The sequence below is a fragment of the Cephus cinctus genome, unplaced genomic scaffold (assembly GCF_000341935.2).
Source record: "Cephus cinctus unplaced genomic scaffold, Ccin1 Ccin1_scaffold0020, whole genome shotgun sequence".
NCBI lineage: Eukaryota > Metazoa > Arthropoda > Insecta > Hymenoptera > Cephidae > Cephus > Cephus cinctus.
The window spans coordinates 326,459-353,043 of record NW_014332768.1 but is presented as its reverse complement, the minus strand read 5'-3'; the positions used below and the strand labels follow the sequence as shown (position 1 = coordinate 353,043).

The 26,585-nt window shown below is 34.5% G+C and overlaps 2 protein-coding genes and 2 long non-coding RNA genes across 13 annotated transcripts in view; 3 read left to right on the top strand and 1 right to left on the bottom strand.

Annotated features, from left to right (window-relative positions):
* Window positions 1-1,006: 1,006 nt before the first annotated feature.
* LOC112494158 lies at window positions 1,007-2,773 on the top strand. Its single transcript, XR_003059342.1, has 3 exons — window positions 1,007-1,306; window positions 1,635-1,724; window positions 2,554-2,773. It is a non-coding gene; the product is annotated as an uncharacterized LOC112494158 (long non-coding RNA).
* Window positions 2,774-3,336: 563 nt separating this feature from the next.
* Window positions 3,337-4,867, top strand: LOC107265298. Of its 2 annotated transcripts, none has more exons than XR_001537178.2 (3): window positions 3,337-3,564; window positions 3,706-3,740; window positions 3,998-4,867. It is a non-coding gene; the product is annotated as an uncharacterized LOC107265298 (long non-coding RNA). The 2 variants fall into 2 exon arrangements; XR_001537177.2 differs by having other exon boundaries at window positions 3,337-3,633.
* Window positions 4,868-9,084: 4,217 nt separating this feature from the next.
* LOC107266082 (tachykinin-like peptides receptor 86C) overlaps window positions 9,085-26,585 on the bottom strand; it is a 21,342-nt gene continuing 3,841 nt past the window's right edge. For 2 of the 9 annotated variants that reach the window (XM_025083508.1, XM_025083531.1), the window contains exons 2-9: window positions 21,475-21,688; window positions 20,514-20,699; window positions 14,853-14,987; window positions 14,707-14,787; window positions 12,611-12,761; window positions 12,330-12,526; window positions 11,343-11,470; window positions 9,085-10,832 (exon numbers count right to left, since the gene is read on the bottom strand). In XM_025083508.1, the coding sequence (XP_024939276.1) occupies window positions 10,675-10,832; window positions 11,343-11,470; window positions 12,330-12,526; window positions 12,611-12,761; window positions 14,707-14,787; window positions 14,853-14,987; window positions 20,514-20,699; window positions 21,475-21,688 (1,250 nt within the window). In that variant the 3' untranslated portion in view covers window positions 9,085-10,674. Of the gene's footprint in view, window positions 11,258-11,342; window positions 11,471-12,329; window positions 12,527-12,610; window positions 12,762-14,706; window positions 14,788-14,852; window positions 14,988-20,513; window positions 20,700-21,474; window positions 21,689-24,759; window positions 25,096-26,585 lie in introns of those variants that run through there. The other 7 variants (XR_003059300.1, XR_003059298.1, XM_025083512.1 and 4 more) reach the window with 7 other exon arrangements.
* The window catches only part of LOC107266068 (aminopeptidase N), an 18,944-nt gene continuing 17,599 nt past the window's right edge, over window positions 25,241-26,585 (top strand). The window contains exon 1 of the mRNA XM_015736197.2: window positions 25,241-25,446. The gene's annotated coding sequence lies outside the window, so the exon portion shown is untranslated. The remainder of the gene's footprint in view (window positions 25,447-26,585) is intronic.

Genomic DNA, 26,585 nt, shown 5'->3' with positions numbered 1-26,585 from the left:
CTCCGAGTCCGGGCCCTGCCTCGAGCGCCCCCCACCATCCGCCTGCTCCCACTCTCCGCCTGCTCCCGCTCTCCGAGTCCTGCGTGAAAAATTTGCGCACACACAATTTTGGGCAACTTCCAGTACTTCTTAATATGCTTTTCAATATATATGCAGAGTTTTAAGTGTTAATATTTTACTTTATCGATTTAATTATTTTAATGTCTGAAATAACATCTACTGAACAATTAATTAAAAATGCTGAAAGATACGTCGATCTAGAATTAAAACGCGATCATCAGCTCGATCCAGAATCCGTTTTAATGTATATCTATATCGACTTTATGTCCTAGGAGTCCCGGGTAGCTACGTTTGTACAATACAGATGAATCTACCAGTTATTAATTACTTACGAAACTTATTGTCAATGAGACAAAACTGCTTTCGTCTTCCTAGCCTCGCTATACTTATAACTAATAGCTATTCTTAAACGACTATAAGTAAAGTTCAATTAATTTATATACTTATCTATTTACAACCTACGTACAAACAATCTACTTCTTTAATTTTACTTAAAGAGACATTTCATTAGTATTACAAATTTTCAAATATATATTTTGTACTTGGCATAGTCTTTTTACACGTACTAGGACGACGCGATTGGAGGTCCGTTTGCGCTGTAGCGCTTTGAATCATTTAAATACTATTTAGCCGAATAGAAAAGCAGTAAAAAATGTCCCACAAAATTGCACTTATTGATGTCGCGTAAAAATATTTCAACAACAGGCTTTTTCAACAGTTGTTGAGAAGTTCTATAGTTCCCGGGCTCGTTCTAAGGGTTGCTTTGGGAAACAGCGGTGAGTAGCGGAGAACCTCTGCCCGCCAAGCTACGCGTCCGTGTTCCCGTTTAGCTCGGCTACGACGGGATTCTTATTGTCGACGGAGGCGATGATCACAACATCCTACTTCCGGACTCGCCGCTACGATTTAGCGCCATGCTTTTGGTATCGCTGAAAATCGTAGCGAAAGAGCGAAATCGAACTAGCGAATCGTAGCGTTGTGCATCTCCCTTTTCATCTCTGTCGCAAGTATTGTATATAACATTGTGTACGAGCTAGGGAGTCGTTTTTCTAGGCGTCAATCTTGACGTTAGAGTATCTGGATTATAGGGACCTGTCTTATCGGATTGTTGAAATTGTAAATTCTATTCATCGTCTATGCACATTTTTATCACTCTGTAACTTGCCATTGATTGTCTCTGTAATACGGACAGTGATAATGGAAGGATTAACCAGGAGGTACAGAAACTGTACGTTATCGATGGAAGGTAGTACATTTTTCGTTGTTTGGCTGAAGATAATCGCACGCGTAAAAATTTATCGACAGAGAAATTATAACCTGACTTACCTGTGCATTTAAATCTGTTGGGTATATATTTGGGCCAGACCAGAGCGGAGCACATTGGTCTACCATTTTTTAAATTTAAAAAATATTTATTTCGAAGAATTTTATTTTTTGTGTCGAATTGTATTTCGAATAATTGTATCCTTTGAAGAACTTTCTTTGAAGATTTATCACTAAAGCAATCGTAAAATCATTTCCTTCCTTTAGTTTTACTTGATACTGTAAAATGAAAGGCTTTATATTCCGTACAGATTGCCAAGAAGTAATCGACCGATTTCATTCGTTGCCACCATGAGGAAAAGGGAAGACCGCAGGTCGGGCATAGTCAGATCGTTTTAAAGGTATAAAAAAGAATGAAATTCTTATTTTTTTATGACCGCTGCCAGATCTCCACAGAGGGTTGTCCACCGATATAGATGATATTTCAACAAATTATTTGAATGGAAATGTGAAAGTTTACGATCAATATTGCACGGTATTTATCGTCCATTTTAAGACAATTTTTCATAGTTGGACAATTTTGAAGCTCGATCAAGTTTAACACGTGTCAATTGCTTCTACCGTGTGAAAAAAAATATACAACCTATATTCAAAATTTTGTACGAGCACGAAATTTTTATAATTTATTTAATTATTAATCGTTCACTAAATCTGTACCTTTTGCTGAGTCTGACTCCCAACTGAATGTTAATTCTTACCAAAAAATGTGAATTCTTCGCTTTTCAAAGGAAAAACGTGATATGCAATAAAGGATGAATATTTTAATGTTTTTTTTTATAAGGAATATAAATCTAAACGTGGAATCCCGTTTGAAATTTGTGGAACGTTAAGCAAGAGTATTCTGGGGTTAAGGAGTTTTTACGATTGAAATCATTCACATAGTACATATTGTTTGTATCAAGAGAGCTTTCTCATTTTCCATTAAATTTGCACACATAACATTTCGTATAATTTACTGAAATTTTGAAAGCATCGACTATTTGTCGACTCGCCATAAACGACTCAAGCGTAAAATTATGCAGACATTGTCACGCACGTAAGTCATGTGTGAATACAAAAAAATCATTATATATATTTAAAGTATACATTAATCCTCGAGATTGTAACTTTCATCTGAATAATTGATAGTACGTCCATATAGCAAGTGATAATATTTCTTGTCACTTTCAGGTTAAAACGTCATAACTCACGTAGAAAAATGCGGAGCTTTCATACAGACTCCGTTCTGTGAGAGGCATTAAATTTGTCCAAGGAATGCTTTGTTACTCTTATTAAAAAAAACTGTATGAAACAACTCCGAGAATGCTGCGTGGAATATAAAAAAAGAGGTATCGAATACTTGAGTGATATGCAACGTCAAAGATCCCAAGAATCTATTGGTAAGTTTCACCACGTGCAATACTTTCCTTTTTGGCACTCGAAGCAGATAGTGTAACTATACAGATAGAATGAATTTAGTGGCACGTGGTGAAATATTGAGGATCTTGGAAAAATACTTAATACCATTAAGCGTCCTTAAAGTGAATGGCATGCAGGGAAATATATTTTATTAAATATTAAAATTTGAATATAAAACATTCAACTATAGTAGGATGATAAGACGATTGGGTAACAGTCTGGAACAGAGGTTCCCAAACACATTTGGCTCTTCTTCAGATAAAAAATTATTCAGCTCCCTCTTAATTGTTTCAGTGACCACAAGGTGGCGGTATCGCCCACTTTGGGCAACACTGGTCTAGACTAATCTGATTATTATATGTATATCTAAATATTAATTTCCTGTTTAACGAACATAACAAGGAAGATTGTTAAAATAATAAATTAAGGATCGAATATTCTTAAGGAATTAGTATCCTTCACTTTTCCATGTTTTTAGACGCAGTTTGGATTTGAATTACATTTTAAAAAGGTTGCACTCATGAGGACCGAGCTTAAAGGTGGATAGCCTGAAGGAAAACAATCCATCGGATTTTATCACCGAGAAGATTTTGTTACAGATTGTTCATCGTCCTGGATTCTGTGTTCGAAAGGAAATTTATAGCATTTCAAATCCCTCTAAAACTTGGATGCTACTACAAATATAACTTTAGTATCCACTGTGCCCACTAGATGTCAGACAATTTCGATAAGGCTGTGGACTTCTTCACTATTATACAAACCGTGACTTGACACCAGTTGAAAGTATGACAGTTTACTTGCTTCTTGCGTTACTTCGTACTTGTCATAATTAGATCCTAGTATACTATTTCCGTAAATGTTTGACTTAATTAATGTATCAAGAAATATTCTAAGCTTTATATTCTTTGTTTCTTTATTTTACAGACCGAATAAAGAGGGATAAATTAGCTTGTCACATGGTGAGACGACCCACGTCATACGTTCTACATCACTTTGTATAAATTCTTTGAGAAAATATTCTGCAAAGAACGTACATAGTCGTTTTAATGACTTTAAGGTTATATTTAATATTTTACAACGAAATTATAAATTCGTCATATTCTTTTTGTCGTTTGTAACATTTATAGTAGCAATTAGTATATGGGGATTTTATTATTCACGTGCTTCAATGGAAATATCTCTAAATATGGCATAATAATATCTATTTTTCTTTTAGTTATGTCATTTTAAGATTCCACGTCTTTCTTGTATCCCTTCGAGATACAGATCTCAACTGGATCCAATGAACTGGAAGAAGCTAAACAAAAGAAAAAACTGCACGTGGAATAGAGATACGTTATTGGATGCCAGAGGATGAACTTGTCTTTAAAAAGAATGTATTCTTCAAAATCAAATCGCCGTCTTGTTAACGCCATCTGACAATTTTGCATTATCCGCGTATACTTCCCGTCAAAGATAATCCTACGAACTTGAATTCACGTCGGGTGGAAATCCTCGGCATTATAAGCTAAGAGAAAAATTAATATTTTATAACAATATTATTTTTAATCTCGAAGTAAACGCGCGAGGTGTCTGACATACAAAAATTCTATGCTTTTCAGATGGAGAATAAAATCGGGCGACCATTCCTGGATTAATATTGTTTAAGTGCTACGTTAATAATTTCGCGTTAGAATTTAAGGCATGACTTTTTAATGAGAATAAGGTCTGAAGGTTTCAACGAAAATTCTTGTCACGTGCGTGTAATGAGCTTGTGCAGTGAAGCAAACCTTTGGAGAAAGAAAACAATAAGAATTCAAAATATCAATGGAGACTTCCATCTACGTTACGAGCAATAGGCTGTAATACGAATTTCGAAAAAAAAAAACTCAATGGGATCTATTTTCAATCTAACAAGCGGCTGCGTAGACAAGTTTATGTTCATGACATATGGAATCAAAGTTACCAAGTTACCTGCGTTTTCTTTGCGACTGAAGTAATATACAGGGTGTTTCTTTTATCTCTGTAAGCCAAAATAACTCGTTAATTATCGATGTAACAACAAAATGTTTCAAACAAAAGTTGTACGGTGTGGAGGGGGCCACCAAATGCGACGAATTTTTTTTTTTTCGGTGGAGGCGTTTACGCACAGTGAGGGTCACCTTCACTTTTTTAAATAGAATGGTACATTTTTTTTTCAACCATCTTGTGGAGCCCCTCAAGCCGCATAAAAAAGATTAAGGGGTCAGAGTCGTTCAAGGTCATTCAAGGTCAGTATCGATGATACAAATCTAAATATCTCGAATCGGATTGGTAGTTTTAGACATTTGGTATTTTCAAATTTATATTTTATTTTTGCTTTTCTGGAAGAAATATTAACTGTGCTGCTTGAAGATCTAACCTTGTGGGATCGGCAAAATCTCTGGTATCAGCATGATGGTTGTCCAGCTCATTTTGCACGGATAGCTCGCAATGCTGTCGACTGAAAATTTAGTAATAAGCAGATTAGCCGAGGATCACGAATAGGCTGGCCTGCCAGATCACCGGACTTAAATCCACTCGATTTTCCTTTATGGGGGACATTGAAGATGACTACCAAATATTTGGTAGTGATCCGAGATATTTAGATTTGTATCATCGATACTGATCTTGAATGACCTTGAACGACTCTGACCCCTTAATCTTTTTTATGCGGCTTGAGGTGCTCCACAAGATGGTTGAAAAAAAAATGTACCATTCTATTTAAAAAAGTGAAGGTGACCCTCACTGTGCGTAAACGCCTCCACCGAAAAAAAAAAAATTCGTCGCATTTGGTGGCCCCCTCCACACCGTACAACTTTTGTTTGAAACATTTTGTTGTTACATCGATAATTACCAAATTATTTCGGGTGGCAGAGATAAAAGAAACACCCTGTATATACGTATATATATTGTCCTGGGTTTTTGTGCAATTGCCAGGGGATGACAGTTTTCATAAAGTGGAACGTAGTAGTAGGGTTTGTTGCGCGCGACAGAAGAAAATTAGATTGGTAAATTTGTTGCACAATGCAAGGGCGACCTTAGTAAGATATATTATAATAAAATATACTATAGTTAGAATAAAGAAATTTTCATAGAAGCTCCAGCGTAGGTAGAGAGACATGAAACCGTTACTATTTATTTACATTGACAAGTTGTTAGTAAAAATTCGTCTACGAATTGCAATTGTAATTTCGGCACTTGCTAAAATATAAATGTCTCTTTTATTTCAATTAAAATATCAGCTTTTAAATTATCTTGATTAATGAATAGTGATAAATTGCTTATTATATTTATCGTATATTATTAAGCTGGTATAATCTATTAGATGTTGGTTGTTGAAATATTGAAACTTCCTTAATTAGAGTCTGACTCTTTTGATACTTTAAATGCAATTTCATCGTGTTAAGTTAAATGGATAATTTACAACGGAGCAAGGTAATAAACAATATGAGAGATTATAAGAAATTTTGACAAAGAGTATAATGATTTCCAACAATTGCATTATGGATCTTGACGTAAATCTTGAATGAGTGGACAATTCATAGATATTTAAAACAGCTATTTTAAAAACTATTAAAAAAAATTATAATTGTCATTTTTAATGCGAAACAAAATTTGTCGTACAAAATTTCATGAATTTTGACCTTACGAAAGTCAAAATCTACATAAATTTAACACGTCAAGTATATCTGTATCGTGCGATTTAGGTTACTTTCACTTCGTATATACCAGAAACGTGACGATGTAACTTTTAGCTCCAGAGCACAAAGCCAATAAGGAACAGGAAGAATGAGAAGATCTATCATCTCTTAGAAACTTTGCACCCACGAAGATTATGTACCTGCCAAGAATAACAAAATTTCCGATCAATTACTTGGATTTGTTTTTATAGTCGTAACTCGGTAACTCAAAGTGTATTATATTACGTGATTAATTATTGCCTAGGTAACAGCATCCAAACATCTGATTAGATCACGAATTACATTGAATATTGATAACGAGCAGCTTTGAAGGTATCTATTACCATCTTGAAGATCCTGAATATCGAGAAGAAAGTAAGGTTAGGTCCCAATCTATTTTCAACTTAATCCACCGTCTACGGCAGTTTCAGCTCAGCGTCCATTTTCAGCATCGCCAAGGGGCATAATATCAAGGCTAATGAACTCGATAACATTATATATATATATACATACAAGTTAAATTGTATTTTTAGTAAATCAAAAGTTTTTTCGTATATCCGGAACTTTAAATGAATCAAATATTTTACACTTATCTTTACAAGGAGAGATAATAGTGTCTTAACATTTACTTTAATTATATTATTATACAACTCTTAAATATTACCTGTGACAGTCGACAATATCGCGTGATGTGAATGGAAAAGGTTAGATTAAGTTAGCCTGCAGTTTAACCTGTGATATATCACTATATAGCACGTCTAGACATTATTGATACTCTGAACGTAGTAATTATCATGACACTGTTGCCAAAATGCGAAACTATTTTAACGAGAATGCTTGTTATCGCAGAGTCTTGAAAACTGATAAATGGATACATCAAAGATCGAGAGATCCTTAAAATATGCGAATAAAGTACAGACTTCTTGATATATAGTCCTTTACGATATCCGGAATAACATGACATGGGAGCCTTTGATAACGTGGAATCTGATAAATCTGCCCTTTGTGCCCATACGCAAAAATAACAAATCTTCTTTCTACGAAACCCAAGATCAAAAATGTATTTTTGATGAATAAGCAGAAGATTGAATAGACTAAATTATATTTTATACTTTTACTTTTTGGCAGCAGATTTGATGTGGCTTGAAAGGCTCTTCACGATCTGTATATCAATAACCTTTAAGACATTTAGTTAGAAATCTTTTTAAAATGATTACTTACATTTTCTTATCAGCTATGAGTCTCGTGCTGAAATAAAGAGATGTCTCATCAAAATTTACCCAAGAATATCTTGCAATTTTGCGATACGATTCTGCCGCCTGTAATAACAAGATAATCAAATCCCAAAAATATGAAATACTCATTGTTCATAGAATTTCCACGTCTCGCTATTAATAGAATTTCATATTCTTCCATAATTCCATGGTTCCGATATCTTTCGAATAAATTATTTGTTTCAATGAAAATATAGATTTTTCATCGTTCCCAAAACAAATATACGATTTTACTAAGTAAGTCTAAAGTCAATACGAGGATATTGATTCTCAAAGTAATACAGTTATTTTCATTTAACAAACTCAAGGGTAAAGACTAAACCGCTCTCAAGCAGGAAATTGAAAAATAATGATAATTTCGAAATTTGAAAAATTAAATATTTGCCTTAAATATATACTTTACGGTAGAAGAAACTTTTGAATTTATTAAAAAGAATCAAATATTCTATTTATAGTCCTTCCCCGAAATATGAAATAAAATACAAAAATAAATAAAATCACTGTAACGTCCTACAAAAATGATAAACATTTAGAAATTACAATGCTAATCTTACATAATGTATTACTATATGTCACCTTGCAAAAATATGTATGACCTAATGAATTCTATAGAGATCTTGAGCGCCCCTTGTGGTCCAACAATTTTTCTTCGTTCAATAGCATCATGAAGATATTGAACTTCCATCTGTACAACATGCTGGGGCTGTAAGCTCGTAAGCTTAGCCCATTTCTTGTACCGGTGGAAAGTGGCCAACTGCTACTCGAGATAACCCAAGAAACTTTTTCATTACGTAGCTCAGAGCTTTGGACAGTAGCAAATTTGAGACTCGTGCAGACAATAGACGTTAGACTTAACGAGGATATAAAAGCACCAGATATCAGTTGTTATCCAAACACTGTTACAAACTTGAAAAGTTAATATCAGTCTATTTAATTAATATACGAATTAAATATATGGTATAATAATAAATTTTTATGCTTACTCTACTTCATATTTGATTACACGCATTTATCCCAGATATACCTACGACTAATCTTTAAAGTCTCGAATAAGATTCTATGTGATACATAAGCGCACGTTTAGTATTCAAATCTGTGTGGATCAAATGGTCGCCAGTTTTGGCAAGGAAACCTCTTATGGCCAAAGAGACTGCAAATCTATTAGTTCTGATCAACGTTCCAGCTATACATATATATATATATATATATATATGTATAGCTGGAACGTTGATCAGAACTAATAGATTTGCAGTCTCTTTGGCCATAAGAGGTTTCCTTGCCAAAACTGGCGACCATTTGATCCACATAGTTCTGATCAACGTTCCAGCTATACATTACATAAGCGCACGTTTAGTATTCAAATCTGTGTGGATCAAATGGTCGCCAGTTTTGGCAAGGAAACCTCTTATGGCCAAAGAGACTGCAAATCTATTAGTTCTGATCAACGTTCCAGCTATACATATATATATATATATATATATATGTATGTATAATATATGTTTTCAGAAAATTTTTGGTACCTCCTATGCTCTCAGTGGAAAGTCACTAGATTCCCTAGAAAGTACCAGATGAATCCGAACCGTGACAGAGTGGCACCATTGTTTCGTAAAATAGTCGGAAACTTTCGATCTATTATTATATTATGATGACGTAACAGAGTATGCACTTAAAGTTGTAAAACTATAAAAATAAATTGAAGTGATGTGAAATTTTGATTTTAACGGACAGATAATCTTCATAACGGCAGTTTTTATAGACGAATCAAAGCCTCTTTAATACGTTTATTTGAATGATGAATACACGGGAGACGTGCATAGGCAAAATTATAAGTTAAAGTAATTAAGTAAATCTAAATTTCTCGATTGTGACTTAATAAGCTTGGCATTAAATTATTTCGCGAATCACACGCGTCCATTTAATTACGTAAGAAAGCCCACGGACACGGTAATCAATTGTAATTTCAAAATGCCGGAGAATCGTAATTTAATTAGGCTTTATGTAAGAAATTCACAATGGAATATGACTTTAGTAATACAATGTAGCGATGTGGTCCATGCATCTTGAATCACGTAGATTAGAGCGTGTACTTGATTTAATTGAATGAAATTGCCGTCCTAAGTCTTATAACTTAATCAGTAAGATTAGTATAAGATTAATGAATTAGTCCAAGTAAAACGACTCTTGCAAATAAGGTCGAAGGTTTTGATTGAATGGAAAATAAAAAGATTTTAAAAAAAGCCTGAAATAAAATGCCAGAGTAGTAAAAGGTTATTGGGATATAGAAAAAAAAAATTATTTGATTTACCTACCTCTGCTAGATGGCCAATGATAAATATTCAACTGACGTTGAATTTATTAATTTTTAATTGGAATTAATTACGGGACAATTATGCCATTATCGATGGATGACATAAATTTATATTAATTGCATGTACAGGTTGCACGACAATGTCATTGAAAAATTTGTAGGAACAAATCTTGAGTTATTAATTCACATTACACGTAGAACATTCACATTGATTTTCACTTATTATGCATTATGTAAAAGCCGATCGTCATCCTCAAATTTTACAGGCTCAATGAATTATAGAAATTTGAATATTAAAAATGTAAATTCTGTATAATATATATATATATATATATATGATAACGTGTTTCTTAGATACCTAAAAGCGTCTATCTATTTAAATTATACTGATTTGTCACTAATAAATATACATATATTTATTCATGGAATACATCCTAGTCAAACCACGAGTCAAATGTGAGGTGACTCTTTTGCATTGAAAGTCACCAAGAGATTGCCCCTGTAAAACACATTGTTATCGTGTACGGACTATATTCTTTAATAGCATTGAAAAAGTTCCATTCTTCGATTTAGTCCGATTTCGCAATTTCTATTGTCCCATAAAAAAGATTTATACATAGGTGGTTAGCCGTCAAGTCCCAAATTCATTATTAGTGGAGGTCGGTGAAACGATACCATAATCAGTATGGTGTCTCCTATCAGTTGTTGATCGACAATTCATCCTTATCGTTTGCAAATGACTTTCTGCACTGCTGTGACGCCATTGATTTGATGCGAATCTCAATCTGCCTGAAAATAACAATAGAAAATTCCCATAACCTGTGATCAAACACAATTGCCCTATATAAACTCCACAAATTTAACAACCATAGCACACGCACGTCTCTAATCACTTATTTGAATCCTGAAAAGAAATCATTTCATCCACGATACGAGTGAGCATAGTATTACCCTAAGGAACATAACCTAGAAGTCATAAAAAAAAATTAACCACAAATCATTCATCCATTAAGAAAGTACTTTTTTGCAAATAAAAGCAAAAACCCAGTCTCGAAATGCCTGTAATAAAAAATAATAAAATAAAATTATACAAAGAACCTTCCAGATGATACCAGATCACCCTACGTACTCCTGTTAAATTATATGAGTTCTACGATACACTGAACTATTCAGTCTTCTCAACAGTGATTGAAACTATGTCAGCCACATGAAACCTATAATTAGATAAAAGGTTTTGATATGAAAAAAGAAAATGAAAAATGAAATATGAAAACAGACATTTGCTCCATGTTGGCTTACCAGAATGAGATGGTACCAGGTCTGAACGATTGTGTTTCATGAGATCCTGTGCTTGACTACGACGTACATGCTGACGTCCAAAAAGACAGTAGCACTTGCAGATTATTTGTTGAAAGTAAACTCGAAACCTGAAACAGAAATGGATCTTGTATAAACGATGCACGATAGGCACTTTCAGTATATAAAAATAATGTAAAATAAAACAAATATCCTACAAACTTGTTACCTGTGCTCTGACATTAGTTAAAAAAAATGTCAGTAGGGTCACAATGGCTGAACATCGATAAAAGATCGAACGTGACAGTTACAAATGAGAAAATAAAATAAAAAGTATCCAATCTTGTTACCGACATGATTTATCGTTTCGTTATATGGGCATTTGACGACGAGTCATCTCATAAAATTCACATTACACATCCGGAGGGAGTAACGGTTCGTTGAAATTACAAATTGGTCAATGATTTATGTTAGCAATGTATTTTATTATGAATTGAAATAAATAAATGTCCTTATCACTTTCCAGCGAGCTGGTTTAACACTATGAAAAATCGATGAAACAAAAATATCTGTATTCACGTCATACTTCATCGAACCAAAGCAGAACTTCTCTTGGGTATCATTTTGCCCAAGAGCATACGTTTTTTTTTTCTTCTTCTTAGGTATCTATGATACTTTTTTCTTTTCCCTCGCCCTTACTCGTGCCAGTCAAGTGCTTTTTCACGTTATTAAGATACACGTACGTTTCTTCTTTTTTGCGTGACCTTTCTGTTCTTCCCTCGAAAATTGTTAAGGACTTCTTGAGCGTTTACAAATAAAAAAAAAGGCGGATCCCACATTACGTTATTTCTTCCTAATGGCAAATACGACTTAAGATAAAAATTTTATTGTTATTTGATATGCAGAAAGCACTGTCACGTGCGATTCCATGAATTTTCATTAACACTTTTATCTCATTATATTGTTATGTATATATATATAAGTTATTACCTAGTGTTCATCCAGTAGTATATTATGGGATTCACCATAGCGTTAGACATGGCCAACCAGTAAAAACTGAGGTAAATGTGCTGAGCGTAACTGCTCTCGGTAAACCTGCGGTTGTGATACGAAAAAATGAAGTAGCCATGATAAGGCAGCCAGCAGACAGCAAAAATTGTCACAACGACTATGAACATCCTGACAACCTGTGTTTAACAAAAAAAAAAAAAATATATATATATATATACCAAAGAATGAACGTAAAAAAAAAATGTTAATTAAAATCATACCCTGCGTTTCGATTTCATTGATTCTTTCTGATGCTGCGTATGTTCACCGATCGACCTCGAACCCCATAATTCACGACCCATCAACGTATAACAAATACCCATTGCCGTCACAGGGATAAGATACGTCACGCCGAGAAACACCAGGTTATATCTGTAACAGAGTATCATTGAAACCCTTCATTTTTATACACTCATTTAAATGGTACACATTGTCGGCAAACTTTTCCGTAAGCAGTTTAATTTACAGTAAGGGCTACAAAGTGGGTGCTTCAAATGAACCCTCCCCTAAGCGGATGCCACAAAGTTTCACATTTTAACGTCACTTTGTGAGGGCCTAAAAGGGAATCGTACGGATTCTATGAAATTTCATAGAATTTTTTTGTTTCAAGAGGAACCACAGCCTTCCCCTTGTTGACGTTAAAGAAAAGTATCTTGGAATTAAATTCCATAAAAGATTCTTAAGGACTGTCTGACCGTAGACTGGATTCTTAATATATGTACATATATACAATGCCGTAGTCAAGTAAGACACTAAAATTTGTAGTAATCTCTATGTATAACTTGTACAATTGTTAAATAAGACATTAATTTTTATACAATTTTTCCTGAGGTTCACTTTAATATATTCATTTGTAATAACGTTGTGGGACGTGAGAAACGTCGATCGTGATATAATTCAGAGTTTTGACCTGACAATCAATACTATGACATTCGCTGTGACGAAAACTGTCAGTTTTACCTCGATCAATAATATTCATTTACTCGCACCACGCATTTCCCATATTCCGCATAATTTTATATCGGGTGTCAAGAAATCACGAGAAGCGTATCGACTTGCTGTGAATAGCATCAGACATAGCAATCATGTATAAGTTTTCTAATTAGATAAAGATAAATTAATTGTAATACAATGTGATACGAGTATATCGATTCAATTGATTTTTTGTTTAATAGCTTGCAACAGAAAAAAATTTCGCTTAAATCGTCCTTAATCATTAATTACGCGTCTACCTGTCAATTCTTATACCCTGATTGATTAACTTTCTCAGTAAATTTCTTGTATTCGCATCGCCCAATACCTAATCCTAAATCCTCAGGATGCTCAATTGCAGGTGAAGTGAACTGAGGAATGTAGAAGAATCACAAAGATATTTAATAAAGTGACGTTAATTAGTTAAGCATTCATAAAATATAGATTATTCAAATAATTCAAGAGTCTGATGAAACTCTGAGCGATCCACTATAAAACGATATTAATTCTCATATTTTACTATTCGCTATATAGAACATATATATATATATACACTTTACACAAGCAAAACTCTCTGTTAATTACGGAAGAGTACTTTTAGTAGTCTCCCAGGTTTACACTGTGCAAGGAACTCGAGCGTTCATCCCTCTCGAGGGAGAACACGTATTAACCCTTTGACTTCTGAGGGACACATCGGTTTAAGAAAGTCAATCCTCTCGAATAGTGTCTTACTGTCACGTAAATTTGTAAAATGTAACATTACTTGATTTTGTATTTTTTTTTTATAACAAATAACATAACAATACAATCCAAAAAAAGATTTCTGTAGGATACCTTAGCTTTACACCACTGTTATGAAGTAAATTAATATAACAAAAATCTAGTGACATACATTTTTCTTAATTATCGTATGTACTACAAGAATTGACATCTGATACGAGACTCAAGAAAGAACTATGCAAAAATATTTCAAATCCAGGTAGTTAATCATATCCATCGAACAGCCAGAAAAAAACAGTGTAAAAGAAAAGCAAAGAAGAAAAGAAAAATGAAACCTAATCCATTAGTACAGGTCGTTGTATGCAAATAACATAAGAATCCCCCAAAAAATATGTATATGCTCATCCATAATAAACGTATCACCTGAAGATGATTTTACTATAAAAATCAAATAAACAGCCTAACTTCAGGTGGTGCGTTTCTCCAGAATAAACCTCCTGTGTACGGTCCATAACATAGCAGAGAAACGAATAAAATCCTAGAAAGAAAGAAGATAAAAGTATATTTTTAAAAATTCAAAAAATATTTCTATAATATATATATATATATGACTTCTAAATATTACATGTACTCCATCATACTGTTTGGATAGCGACCATCTGGCCATAGCATGTAGCAAACATTTCTGGATTGTCCATTAGAATATCTGTAACAAAATAATAACTGATATCGTTTATCCATGTCGTTAAGAAAAAAAAGTGACTACGATACCTGCGTGTAAAAGTAGTAGAGTAAAGCAAACAAGGCAGCGCCAAAAGTGCCGAAGCAAACCAAATCAACGCCAATGCTAATCTTGCTCTTCTCCGTGACATGTGATGTTGAAGCGGTCGCATGATCGCCATGTACCTGTCAACAGTGACAAAAATTTTTTGGTTAATATACATATATACTTGTGTATTAATATATCGTATATATTGCAAGTCTTGAACATTGTACAAAAAATATACCATATACATTTCATAGTGTTGCATGATACAGCAATTATATTCTATGACGAGGGTTTAATCCACTTTTCACACAACTTACAGCCGTGTGAGTCTAATGTGACATGGCTGATTAATGTTGGCAGCTCTGTCAACGCGGTATTATTTCGAGCAGTTTCGCATGATGCACGAGTATTAATATTCGAACGGGGAAATTCCAGTTACACCCAGCAGCAATAGGATGCAGTTATTTCCTGAGGCAGCCGAACGACGTTATCAGATACTTTGAATGGTATCGATTGTTTCATTTCTATAATACCGTTGCGAGTAAGAGAAAAAAAATTTATTTTTTTTTAAATTAAATTAAAAGTAAATAAATTTTTTCATTATGTCCCAAGAACGTCTCCCAAGAATGTCTCATGAATTCCGAGTGACGACTGATAAGTACGAATTTTATATAAAAATATTAATTATATGATTATATCACGAGTCATTAAATTTTAGGGGTGATAAAATATTGTGTCTGATATTGTGCGTCGAGTAGGTTACATTGTATACGAGTTTTCGCCCAACCTGATCTAACCTAACCCGAAACCCTTATAATGTTACATATATAACGTGCTTCTGGAAATGTAGGCGTGATATTGAATTTTTCACATGAAAATTTTACGCCACAGCGTAGACGCTGCTTCGCTGTGGGTAAACCCGAAGAAAAACTTACTCGATCTAGGAGATAACGGTAGTAGGAAATATTGAAGCATCTTTTATTGTGTTTGATGTTGGGTGGGAAAAGAAATTTTTTTCATTCACGTATCGATCGAGTTAGTTATTGAATGATGAAAAAAGAAAAAAAAAAATACGTAAAAAAAATTTTTAAAAATTCGGATCGGTCATTACGAGAGAACGTGAAATTCCAATATTTGTTTTGTCCTTGTTTTCTATCGCTTCACGATAAAAATAAATACTCGTGAAATATCTTTCGGAAGATGCTACAGGTGCGAGCGAATGTTGAGGATCTTTGTAACTTATCCAATAAACGCTTTCTTGAAACGAATAGCTATTACGCTTGAGTTGTTCATATTTTCAGGATTCAAGGGGTGGATGGAAAATGTTGTGGAAGTATATATATATCTACAATATGTATATCATAGCGTGCGACAGGATCGGCTAGGAAGAAAATGCTTTTCTTGCGAGGCAGGAGGCAGCCATTTTTTTTATCATTCTTATTTATCTTCGAGCTTCGGAAATTGCGCGCGAGGTAATGAGCAGTAATTTTGTTTTGCGGAGAGGAAAATATGTTTTTGAAAAATAAATTTTTTAGGGATTTTTTCAAGTTTCGAAAGTGTCATATTGATAAGAAAGTTAGCTCTTTTTTTTTAATGTATATTTTCAGTCACTCTTACCGGCGACTGGCGATATGGATTTTTTGGTCAAATTATTTTCGTAACCCTGTATATATGCTGGTAAGACGCCAAACAGTTTTGAAATTGCGTCAAAGCTGCAATCGACACTCGTACGCAATAGAATTCTGGAATTTAGTGAATTTCGTGAAATTCCATCGAGGAGCCAGAAATACAAACAGTCGTTTCCAAAGTGAAATTAAGCCTTGTGTGAATTAGGTCGCCAGGTGTAGGGTCATTTCGCAAATGTCAAAAGTCACAGTGGCTAAGAACGTGACACCTTGATATACAATAATACGATAAAATAATTGTCACGAGGAAATTTTAACGTCTGCCAAGAATAATAAAAATTTTACAGACAATTTGACGATATGGTGAAAAATCAAATGGGACGAAAATAAAAAATATATTACTAGGCCGCCACGTTTCACCGCACTTGGCGAAATGTTCGTTCAAGGGAAAAGTTTCGATTTCAATTTGGCACAGAGGATATCGTAATATTAGAGGAGACCGAAAATAATTATGACCATAAGGAATTAATAATCAAACCAATTCTATCGGTTTTATGAAAAACGTACTAGAAGCACGAAAAAAAAAGTGGGCAATATTTATATTTATAAATATTTATTTATATTTATATTATTTATATTTATATTACTCTATATTATAGAGTAACTAAAAAAAATATATATATAATCTCAAAATAATTTCACCGGTTGACTCGAGCACCTTCCGACAGCTTAACTTGATCGAATTCAATTAAAAGAGTGTCTAATTAGCAAACTCGGATATAACATTAATGCCGTATGGCAGAGAAATTTTGTATCTCATAAATTTTTTAAATTTCGATTCAACCCCTGTAAATATTTTTCCCGAAAATCAGAGAGCCCGTTTGATTTTGCTTTTGTCGAATGATACGTACGAGGATCGATCGTACAAAAATATATACATATGTAATACCTGTATCATCCGTGTCGCAAATATTCGATTCGCGTTATGAGAAAAGCCAATACTTTTATCAGGGTAAGAGATTTCCTGTTCGCAAAAAGGATAAGCATCATCGAGGACATGGCATTAAATTATATTGGCAGGTAATGTCTGTCAGAGCGTAAAAACGACAGAGGATCATTTCAATTGGAATCCCATTATTTTTCGCAAGAGGGCTCGTCGGCTCTAACTGATCTTGTGAGAAATTTACTTTTTCAAATTGAAACAAAAAAAAATACGAAATAAGAGAAAATTTACGAATTTACCCATAGCCTCTCGAAGAGGACGGACTTTGAAAAATATTGAAAAATCTTTCAATTGTATTTTATGTAAACTTAATTTTTCGTACGAGTCACGGATAAAATCTACCCTTAAAATGAATACAAGCACGACTAAAGTTTCTAGATGGTTGATAATATTTGCAAAATTTAATTCCTACGTCATTTACATTACCTGCTTCTAATTATTCAGCAAATTGTTAAACGAACCATTAACTGTACCGTCTATTACCTATCAAAACCATAAGGACTGTCATACGAAGTAGAGTGGCACTCTTGACACGTGCAATAAATGGCATTTGAAGCTGCGCCTGAGAATTTTCACGGGGTCCTTTTTTGTTGCAAAACGTTTGTTCGACGATATAACGAAAATGAAAATATTTTAATATATTTAAGTACTGTGTATTGTAATAATATAATATATGATGATATATAGGATATAGTGTATATCGAAAAAGAATACGTTATATACGAGAGGTAACGACGCTATAAATCGCTTGATGAAATATCATTCTGCACTAAAAGATCGGGATAGAAAAGTTTTCATGTCTGCCTTTTTGGCACGAATTTCCGAGAAATTGATTTTCCATTTTTCACGTTACCTTGGAGTTGCGAATTTGTAGTCTGCGATAGTTCGATAAAAAAAATAGTGATACGAGAAATAACGCTGTCGATTTTACCAAAAATTACAGCACGAGATACTCCAAAGGATTTTTCGTATATTTGTCCTTTCCCGGAATTTTTTTTTTTCGATTTTTAAAAAGACCCACCTGCTTAATGACGCGCGCACGTGTAAAAATTTTCGACAGTCTTCGTCATTATTAAAAACAAATACATTAAACTCGTCGTAGAAAGCAAAATGATCGGCAAATTTTTTTAAGGAATTGCAATTCTGTCAAAGTCGAAAATTAAGGAAAATTGGTGTTCGTTTCATTAGCCACGACCGACGTGTCTACGCCCTTTTTGTTCGTAGGTCTTTTATATTTTATCCTCGTCTCCTTTCACTTTATCTCATCTTCAATTTCTTTTTCCTTTTCTATCAATTTAGCCAAGTAACGAAACGTAGGCGGAATAGCCAATCGTTTCGTAATTAACCTCAAAATACGAATTTCAAAAAATTCCATATGCTGATCACGTGGCATCATAATTTAGTAAATTTGCATGCTACAATTTTTTTCTCAGCAAAAATCGAAGCACCTTCCTAAAAATATATAAATATATTTCCTATATACATCACATCTATCAAGTGCATGATTAACCATCATGCAGTCACAAGAAACATGAACTTTTTTTTTTTTTTAACAAAAACGATAAATTAAAATAAATTATCCATCGCAATTCTCGGCCATTACTTGCAACGGAGCTAAAGTTTCGGATGAAAATTTCATCTATGGAACCAACTATAAAGTTCAACACAAGGTAAGCCGCCTAATATCCCTTTCATGCTAATGCTCCATTTTCCTCAGAGTTACTTTCCTCAAATGAGTTTGCTTGGTTTCTTGATTCAAGCTGTAAACCAAACCCGGCTGATCTTTGCTGACAAGTCGGCAAATAGTATGGGCTCGGGCTCAATGACTATTCAAGGCTTTATCACAATTAACTACACCAAGTGTAATTAACCTCAACAATATTTACACCCCTCGCATTGATTCAGGTAAGTAAAGCAATTTCAAGGGAAACGCTTAAGCCCCTACTTATATATCTGTCTCTTATAAAGTCTCTTGAGTTAAAGGTAACCCTGACAATCAGCAATCACAATTGAATTCTAAATCTTAATGCTAATTGGTTAACAATATATTTATCTTAAAATACAATAAATAAGACAGAATTATAATTAGAGGTTGAATGCCGATGATATATTACATATCAAAACTATTGACTACAGGAAATGAAATCAATGTTAAAACCGACATAATATTATTGATATTTTGAAAAATCAGAATTCCATATAACAGGATGAGATCGATTGATATAAATCTAATGGTAGGACGAGTAAATTTTTCACGATAAAATTATACAATTTCAATTATACTCAAATTACATTCAATTTAATTGCGTAACATGATCTTTTTCCTTTAACCAAATATATTTATATATCGATTATGGACATTGTGATCGTATGTTCTAATTTATGCCTTGGAGGGTATGAGAAATTTCATTAGGGTTTGTTCACATTAAAATTTATCGTTCAACAGCCATATTTAAGGTCGCTAGCCTTATGGTTATAGGACGAATAAAAGCAACTGTACCCTATCACTTTTAGGGAATATAAAACCTAATTTATCCTAGGGTAATAATTATTACGGATCAAGGAGGAAAATCTTTCAAACCATTCCTTACGTAAAAATCCATTTGACATGCTAATATACATAAACGACGTCGTGTACTATATATATTCGACATAAATTACGAGTAATTTCACAGAGCATAGATGATTTCAATCACGTTTGCCTGGCCAGTTGGTTAGACCGAATAGAAATAAGATAACCCAATCTCCATTCTAATATGAGACATGATCGAATTCTCAATTACCATATTGCCACCCCTTTAATATTGTAGAGATTCGAATCTACTTCCTATCTACAAATCGAATCTGCCTATCTGAAAGCTCGAACAGTTTACGAGGCATTAAAGTAATAAGAAAAATAAATCAAGAAAAAAAAACCGATCAGCTTTCAAACAAAGTGATACAAATATATCTTTTTCTACATACATTAATATATCGATATATCCATATACAATATACAGTAGAGTGATACAATTTACGGATATATCTAAATATACCTTAAATGATACTTGGCTAAATACTTTTGCACGAGATTGTACAATGTCGAACAAGTGATTCCTTGATAGACCATTATATTGAAGTCTCTGGACCATCTTATAGCTGAGAGTCTAGCAGTTCCTTCGAGAGATGACCACGCTGCACTCTGGCAAGTAATCATACTAGAAAGTTGTCGAATAGAAAGCCTAATGTAATAAAAAACAAAAGTTACTTGGGGGTTGTGAAAAATAAGTAAAATGAAAGAAAAAAAAAACCAAACCAACCACCTGTCAACGACGGCCAATGTGGGAAGCCGTGCTATATGGACTCCATAGATAAAATCTAATTGTATAAGTCCAGGAGTTCTAATGTTTTTTCGTTCCCTAATCCAGGAATACTGACGTAGCAAAAAAGTCTGTGATTAATTCCGGGTTTTCAATTGTACAGAAACTCCCTCTGCGGCACCAAACATCCTAAGAACGTCCTATGAAATTACAGGAAGTCACGTGGACGTCCTGTGAACATACAGAATATCCTGGTAATATCCCAGAAACGTTTTATGCTCAGTGGGCGAGTAATTTATAATTAATGAATAAATAATCAAACCTCTAATACATTAGCGTCTACATAAAGAATTATTATACAAATTAATGCCTCGTTACCATAAACATCATTAGTAGAAAAATTAAAGCTCCAATAAAATTTTATCCTGGCTTCAACCTAAAGTCTCATTATTACTTTTATTAATTTCATAAGAATTACCTCGTTCGACAAACTCTTTCAGGATGCTCGATGGTTTCTAAGTTAACCCTTTTTTTTTGTCCCAATCTCTACAAGCACAAATTAAATTAAAAAGAAAACAATCCAACGATCGTCCTTGCGTGGCTACAGAGCAAAACTTTCCTCACAGCATCCCACAGAGGTGTGTGAAGTGACGAGAAAGAAAAACAATAGAATTTTTCCCACATCCAAATAACTTACCTGTCCAGCGAAATAGCCATGAGTGTAAAAACGCTCGAAGCCACAGTAACGTTAGCCACAAAATTATTCACTGTACAGTAAACAACCCCAAAGGGCCAATCCGAGTTGACCATAAAGATGAAGTTGAAGACGCAGTTGAGTATGGCCATCATGAGATCCGACAAGGACAGATTAACCAGGAAGTAATTGGTAACCGTGCGCATTCTTCTGTGTGCTGAAAGGAATAAGAGAAGAAAGTATTATTATAAAAGTTCAATCAGACTTTCATTAATCCTTATCCCACTAAATTATCTCTTGTAACTATCAAGTATCGGTATGCTATTGACCAAAGGGGGCAATTCCATGAAATTTATATCTAATATATGCCATCTCGTTTTCTTGTTAAAGTTTCAACACAGCAACTGAATATCAAATGGCATTTTCACCAAGACTTTCCTATACGTGACTATCGCACAGATCAATGACTCGGAAATCCCTGAACCTCCCGAGGGAATTGGCAACCCCTAAAAAATAATCGAAAAGTACGGGATAAGACTGAAAGCAGCTCCTCATCTTAGAGTCCTTCTTCAAGATGTATCCGAAGCTTACGAATGACGATGAGATAACGTGGAGATCTACTTTTTTCTTTTTCTTTTCATATGAAGTTATGATTATTCGATATAACTATACAATATGTACCCCTCGATACGAGTAAAGTTATCGTTATCTTGTTGGTTCGATTTCTTGCAATCTTTTTTTCTTTCTCTCTATAACATACGTAAAGGTACATGGGGGAATTCGTCATATGACGTGGATTGAAATAAATGCAAAAATTCGAGGATACCTCGGGAGAGCTCGAAGGTGAGGTGAATATTTAAGTATCGAGACAAGGAGTATCTTAGATTCGATAAATCGATATTGCAAAATCGAGAGAATCGACCGTTTAATTTTAATATTCAAATTCAACCTGCTCCACGCAATTTCGAGGTTTGAATTTAAATCGGCATTTCTTTTCGCCTCAACTTTTCCTACGTGCAAGATCACATGAAAAATATCAGTCTACGCGCGATTCACAGTTTTTAGGATACTTTGCTACGATTACTTGTTCATCGATAGGCCGACCCTCCGTGAATCCTGTCTTTCGCTCTAATCCCAATTCATCGTTTTCAAAGCCCATCGACGTACCCGAATTTCCCGTAACCATTGGACCCAAAGTTTCCACGGCTCACCGCAATTAAAATCACCGGACGGACAACCAATCGATTGTCGAATGGGGCTCGAAGTAACGTCTCTTAAAGTTTCCGCGTGACGTCATCGGCCGCCAATTGGTATCGCGACAAAATTGACAACGAGAGTTCGATAATTCTTTATAAATCCCGATATACCTGCCTCTGGTTAAGGTAAACAAGGATCTAAATAATGATCACACCTTATATTGACAAATTTCCAAAACCTCACGGATACCTGTGGGTCCTCTAAATGCTAACAATGTGTAAACCAATAATGCATATAAATTGTGGTTGACCATCTTTATCCTGGATTCGAACTTTCCTTCGTGAAATAAATTTGAGGTTAAGGATTTATACATATATATACTATGTATGACGGAAATGCGTTGCGATTTTCTTGATCTTTTGGGTAAAAACAGTTCGACCGTGAGACGTTTTTTAAATGATAAATATTAAAGGAAAAGAAAGAAGTATAATAGAAAAATATTTGAGGTTTATAGAGCGTAAAAAAGTAACTTCGGCACCAAAGGGGGAGGAGTGGGGGGGATTGGCTGACGGTTGAACTTTGGGATCGCTTCCTTTATTTTTTTTCCCACAGTCTTCTATTTTCCGCTACTTATCTTACGGTTTACTGAAACCCCTATATACAATTATTATTATTATCTTGGACCAAATGCCCTTTGACTTATTCGAGGATCGCTTCTCAGTGAATTTTACTGGCAAATGGATGAAAGAAAATTCAGCGGCTCTTTTTGGGATATTTTATGGAACTTCGAAAAGCTTTAAAAAAAAAAGTGTTCAAATTATTTTTCCATTTCCGCCGAGTACTGTGGTTACTTTTTTTTTTTCGACATTACGGTCTCTCCGGGTACTCGAGGAAAGAATGGCAAAAAAAATTTAACTACCCTTAAGAACCGTGCAAATCACTTCGGCAAAGCCGCATTCCGTAGCAAGTAAAATTGCACAACTCGGGCAAGCTTTTGTAAGCGGGCTAAAAGAAAAGAAAAGAAAAAAAAAAGGAAGCACGTTAAAAAGGCAACGAAGACACGAGAACTTGCACGCTTTAAGTTTCGTCAAGTATTTCAGTATTTTATTATACCCCGTGTCTCGAACGTACTGCACTGCGCTGTTATCACCGTAAAGGTAACAAGTGTAAAGTGGCGCTGATTGTAATTAATTAGCTCGATTATGAAAATTTGCTTTTAAACTTTTATTTATACAAAAAAAAATTCAAGCATCGCTAAAGTCCCCACAAAATTCTTATCCGACATTTTTTCCATGCGAATTATTGATTGACCTTTGGAAGGCCGTTTTTTTAAGATTTCGGAATTTCTTTTGAAAAAGATCCAAATTTGTGTCTTATATCATGGATATACTATATACAGTTTCCATCATGGGTCGAGCTTTCCGGTCCTCTAAAGATAAATGGTAAATAAAATTCAAAAAATTAAGTATATATTTTTTATAAAAAATCAGGTACGCTTAGAATGAATGGCAGGGTAAAAAATGTCAAAATTGATAAATTCAAAACATACATATGAAATTTGTACTAGGCTAGAATGCGTTAATGATTATTCGACTGCTTTTTGAATATCTTAAGTTTAAGAGATGCCGCAACAAAGAGATAAAAAGACACATAACATGAGTATACGATGATATATATATTCGAAAACTACTCCCAAGAATAACTATATGAATTGAATATAACCAATTTTTTCAAAAAAAATATAATACATTGCCCGTCATCTATCTTCGAAAGTTTATCCTATCGACATAAACTGTGAAACGTGTACAGTCTCGCACCCCCCACAACTTAATCATTTCCACTTTCTCGATTCTGCCAGATACGGAATAAGATTCGAGTCGAGGGGGAAGGAAACATCGATCGTAATTTCCAAGCTCGCCAGATGTAGCTGGAAGGTATGTAAATTTGGGGTACACAAGAATATTAACATAGGCATACAAACTAAACTGTCGTAGAGTACGATTAATGATAAAATATGGCAACGAGTGTCGCGAGCCGAGTCACAAGAAATACGACAAAATCCATTGGACAACGAAAAAAAAAAGAATGTACCTTGCTCGATTTAAGGGTTGCTTTTTTTATCGCCCAATTATCAGCCGATCCAAATGTCCTTGACAAATAGCCACCGTCTATCGCGATAGATAGTATCAATAGTATAAATATAATAGGTAGTATCAGTAGCCTCAAGAGCCACAATAAAAATATTCAACATCATCGACTGAATCCTACACCCACGTCTGCACGCTAAAAAAAAAAAGAGTTGAATAAACAAAGTTCAGTCATGAATGGCAGCCGAGTATTATTATTCGAATCGGGATGACTTTTTAACCCTAAAAAAAAAAGACACTTTGTAAACCAACGTAAGCGTGACGCGCGAGGAATGTAAAATGCCAGCTTGTCAAATACTCATATAAAGAACGTTGAGTTTGTGATACGTGGCAATGAAGCGGTACAGTCGATAAAACAGATTGCACGGTCGGTAAACAAGTGTATAATTCCACACGTAGTTTGGAACTATGCACTTAGACTTTGTGGAAGAATCGCAAGACGCGGAAGCCGAGTATGTCAAACTGTCGCGAAGAGGTCTTGAACGAGCGGTTCGTGATAAAATACAGTGCCGTGGAAAGAGTTAGTTCAGCCTGGTAGGAAATTGAATTTCCAATTTGTACAACGAGAACGGAATCCGTGGGAACAAAGGAATTTCTTGTTAACTATGGACTGAAGAAATTCAGGAACGTGGTATGTATATAGTGAAGGTCGGGTAGAATTGTGAGCTGTATCGAGGAAGGGGAGGTGCAGGAAGGTTTAAGGAATGAAAGAGAACAAATTCAATTGTACTGGAGGATACCGATAAGAAATTCGGTAATTTAATAACGCGGACGAAAACCCATGGAAACAATTAACTCGACCTACAATGAGCAGTCGGCATAGGTAGCATGCCTTTAATGTCATTGGATCTGCTTTACCCTGCGAGCAGGTACAATAATCGGGTTTCGAAGGAGGAACAAAAAAAATTTCTTATCGCTATCTAGACCAAAAGGTGATCCTGAAATTAGTCCGTGTCTTAGGGCTGATCCTAACATCCTCTTGACGTCGTTATTGCGAAGGGTTTTCGTGTGACCGCTCGATTTGATCTGAGCAATCTGAAAACGCGCCCCTAAGTTTAGGGTTCAATTGATTATTTAACAGAGAATATAAGACAGTGCCGTATGCGTCGCGGGGCGATGGGAAAAAAACAAATTGTTAGTAACTCTCGAAATTTCACGAACCGTAATTTTGAGGTTATGAGAATTGCGTGAGATATTGTTGGTACAGGAACAACGTGTATACTGGTATACGAGGCTATTGAAACTTTTCGGTATAACCCGAAAATTATGTTAATTGAATGAAAAAGTTTTTATATAAGCTCGTATAAGCAAGTCGTAATGACGTCACAACACTTTGTTACGAGTCGTGTGAGACTGTGAATATACAAAAAAAAAGTTAACATACAGGTATACTTATATGTATAGTGGATTCTTTTCATCGCATTTCATCGACTGAACTTTTTGAAATACTAGCTACGACTGTACCTGTCTCATCTATGACAAGTGAATTCTATGGGAAGTGTCCCGCTTAAGCCAGACTTTTTTTACTTCGGACTGCTGTCTGATTTATTGGATACGTGGGTGGGATATTAGCGAGAAGTTGGAAAGTAGATACGATCGTTTGAAGTGACGTCGAATTGTCGAATAGAGTAAAAATTGTTATGGCGAGGCGACGTTGAAGCGGTTGATGGTAAAAAAAAAAAAAATGTAATTTGATATTGATACGAAAAGTTGAATATTTTCGAAATACGATATCTGCCACTTTTATTATTTACATTTTTGCGATTTCGT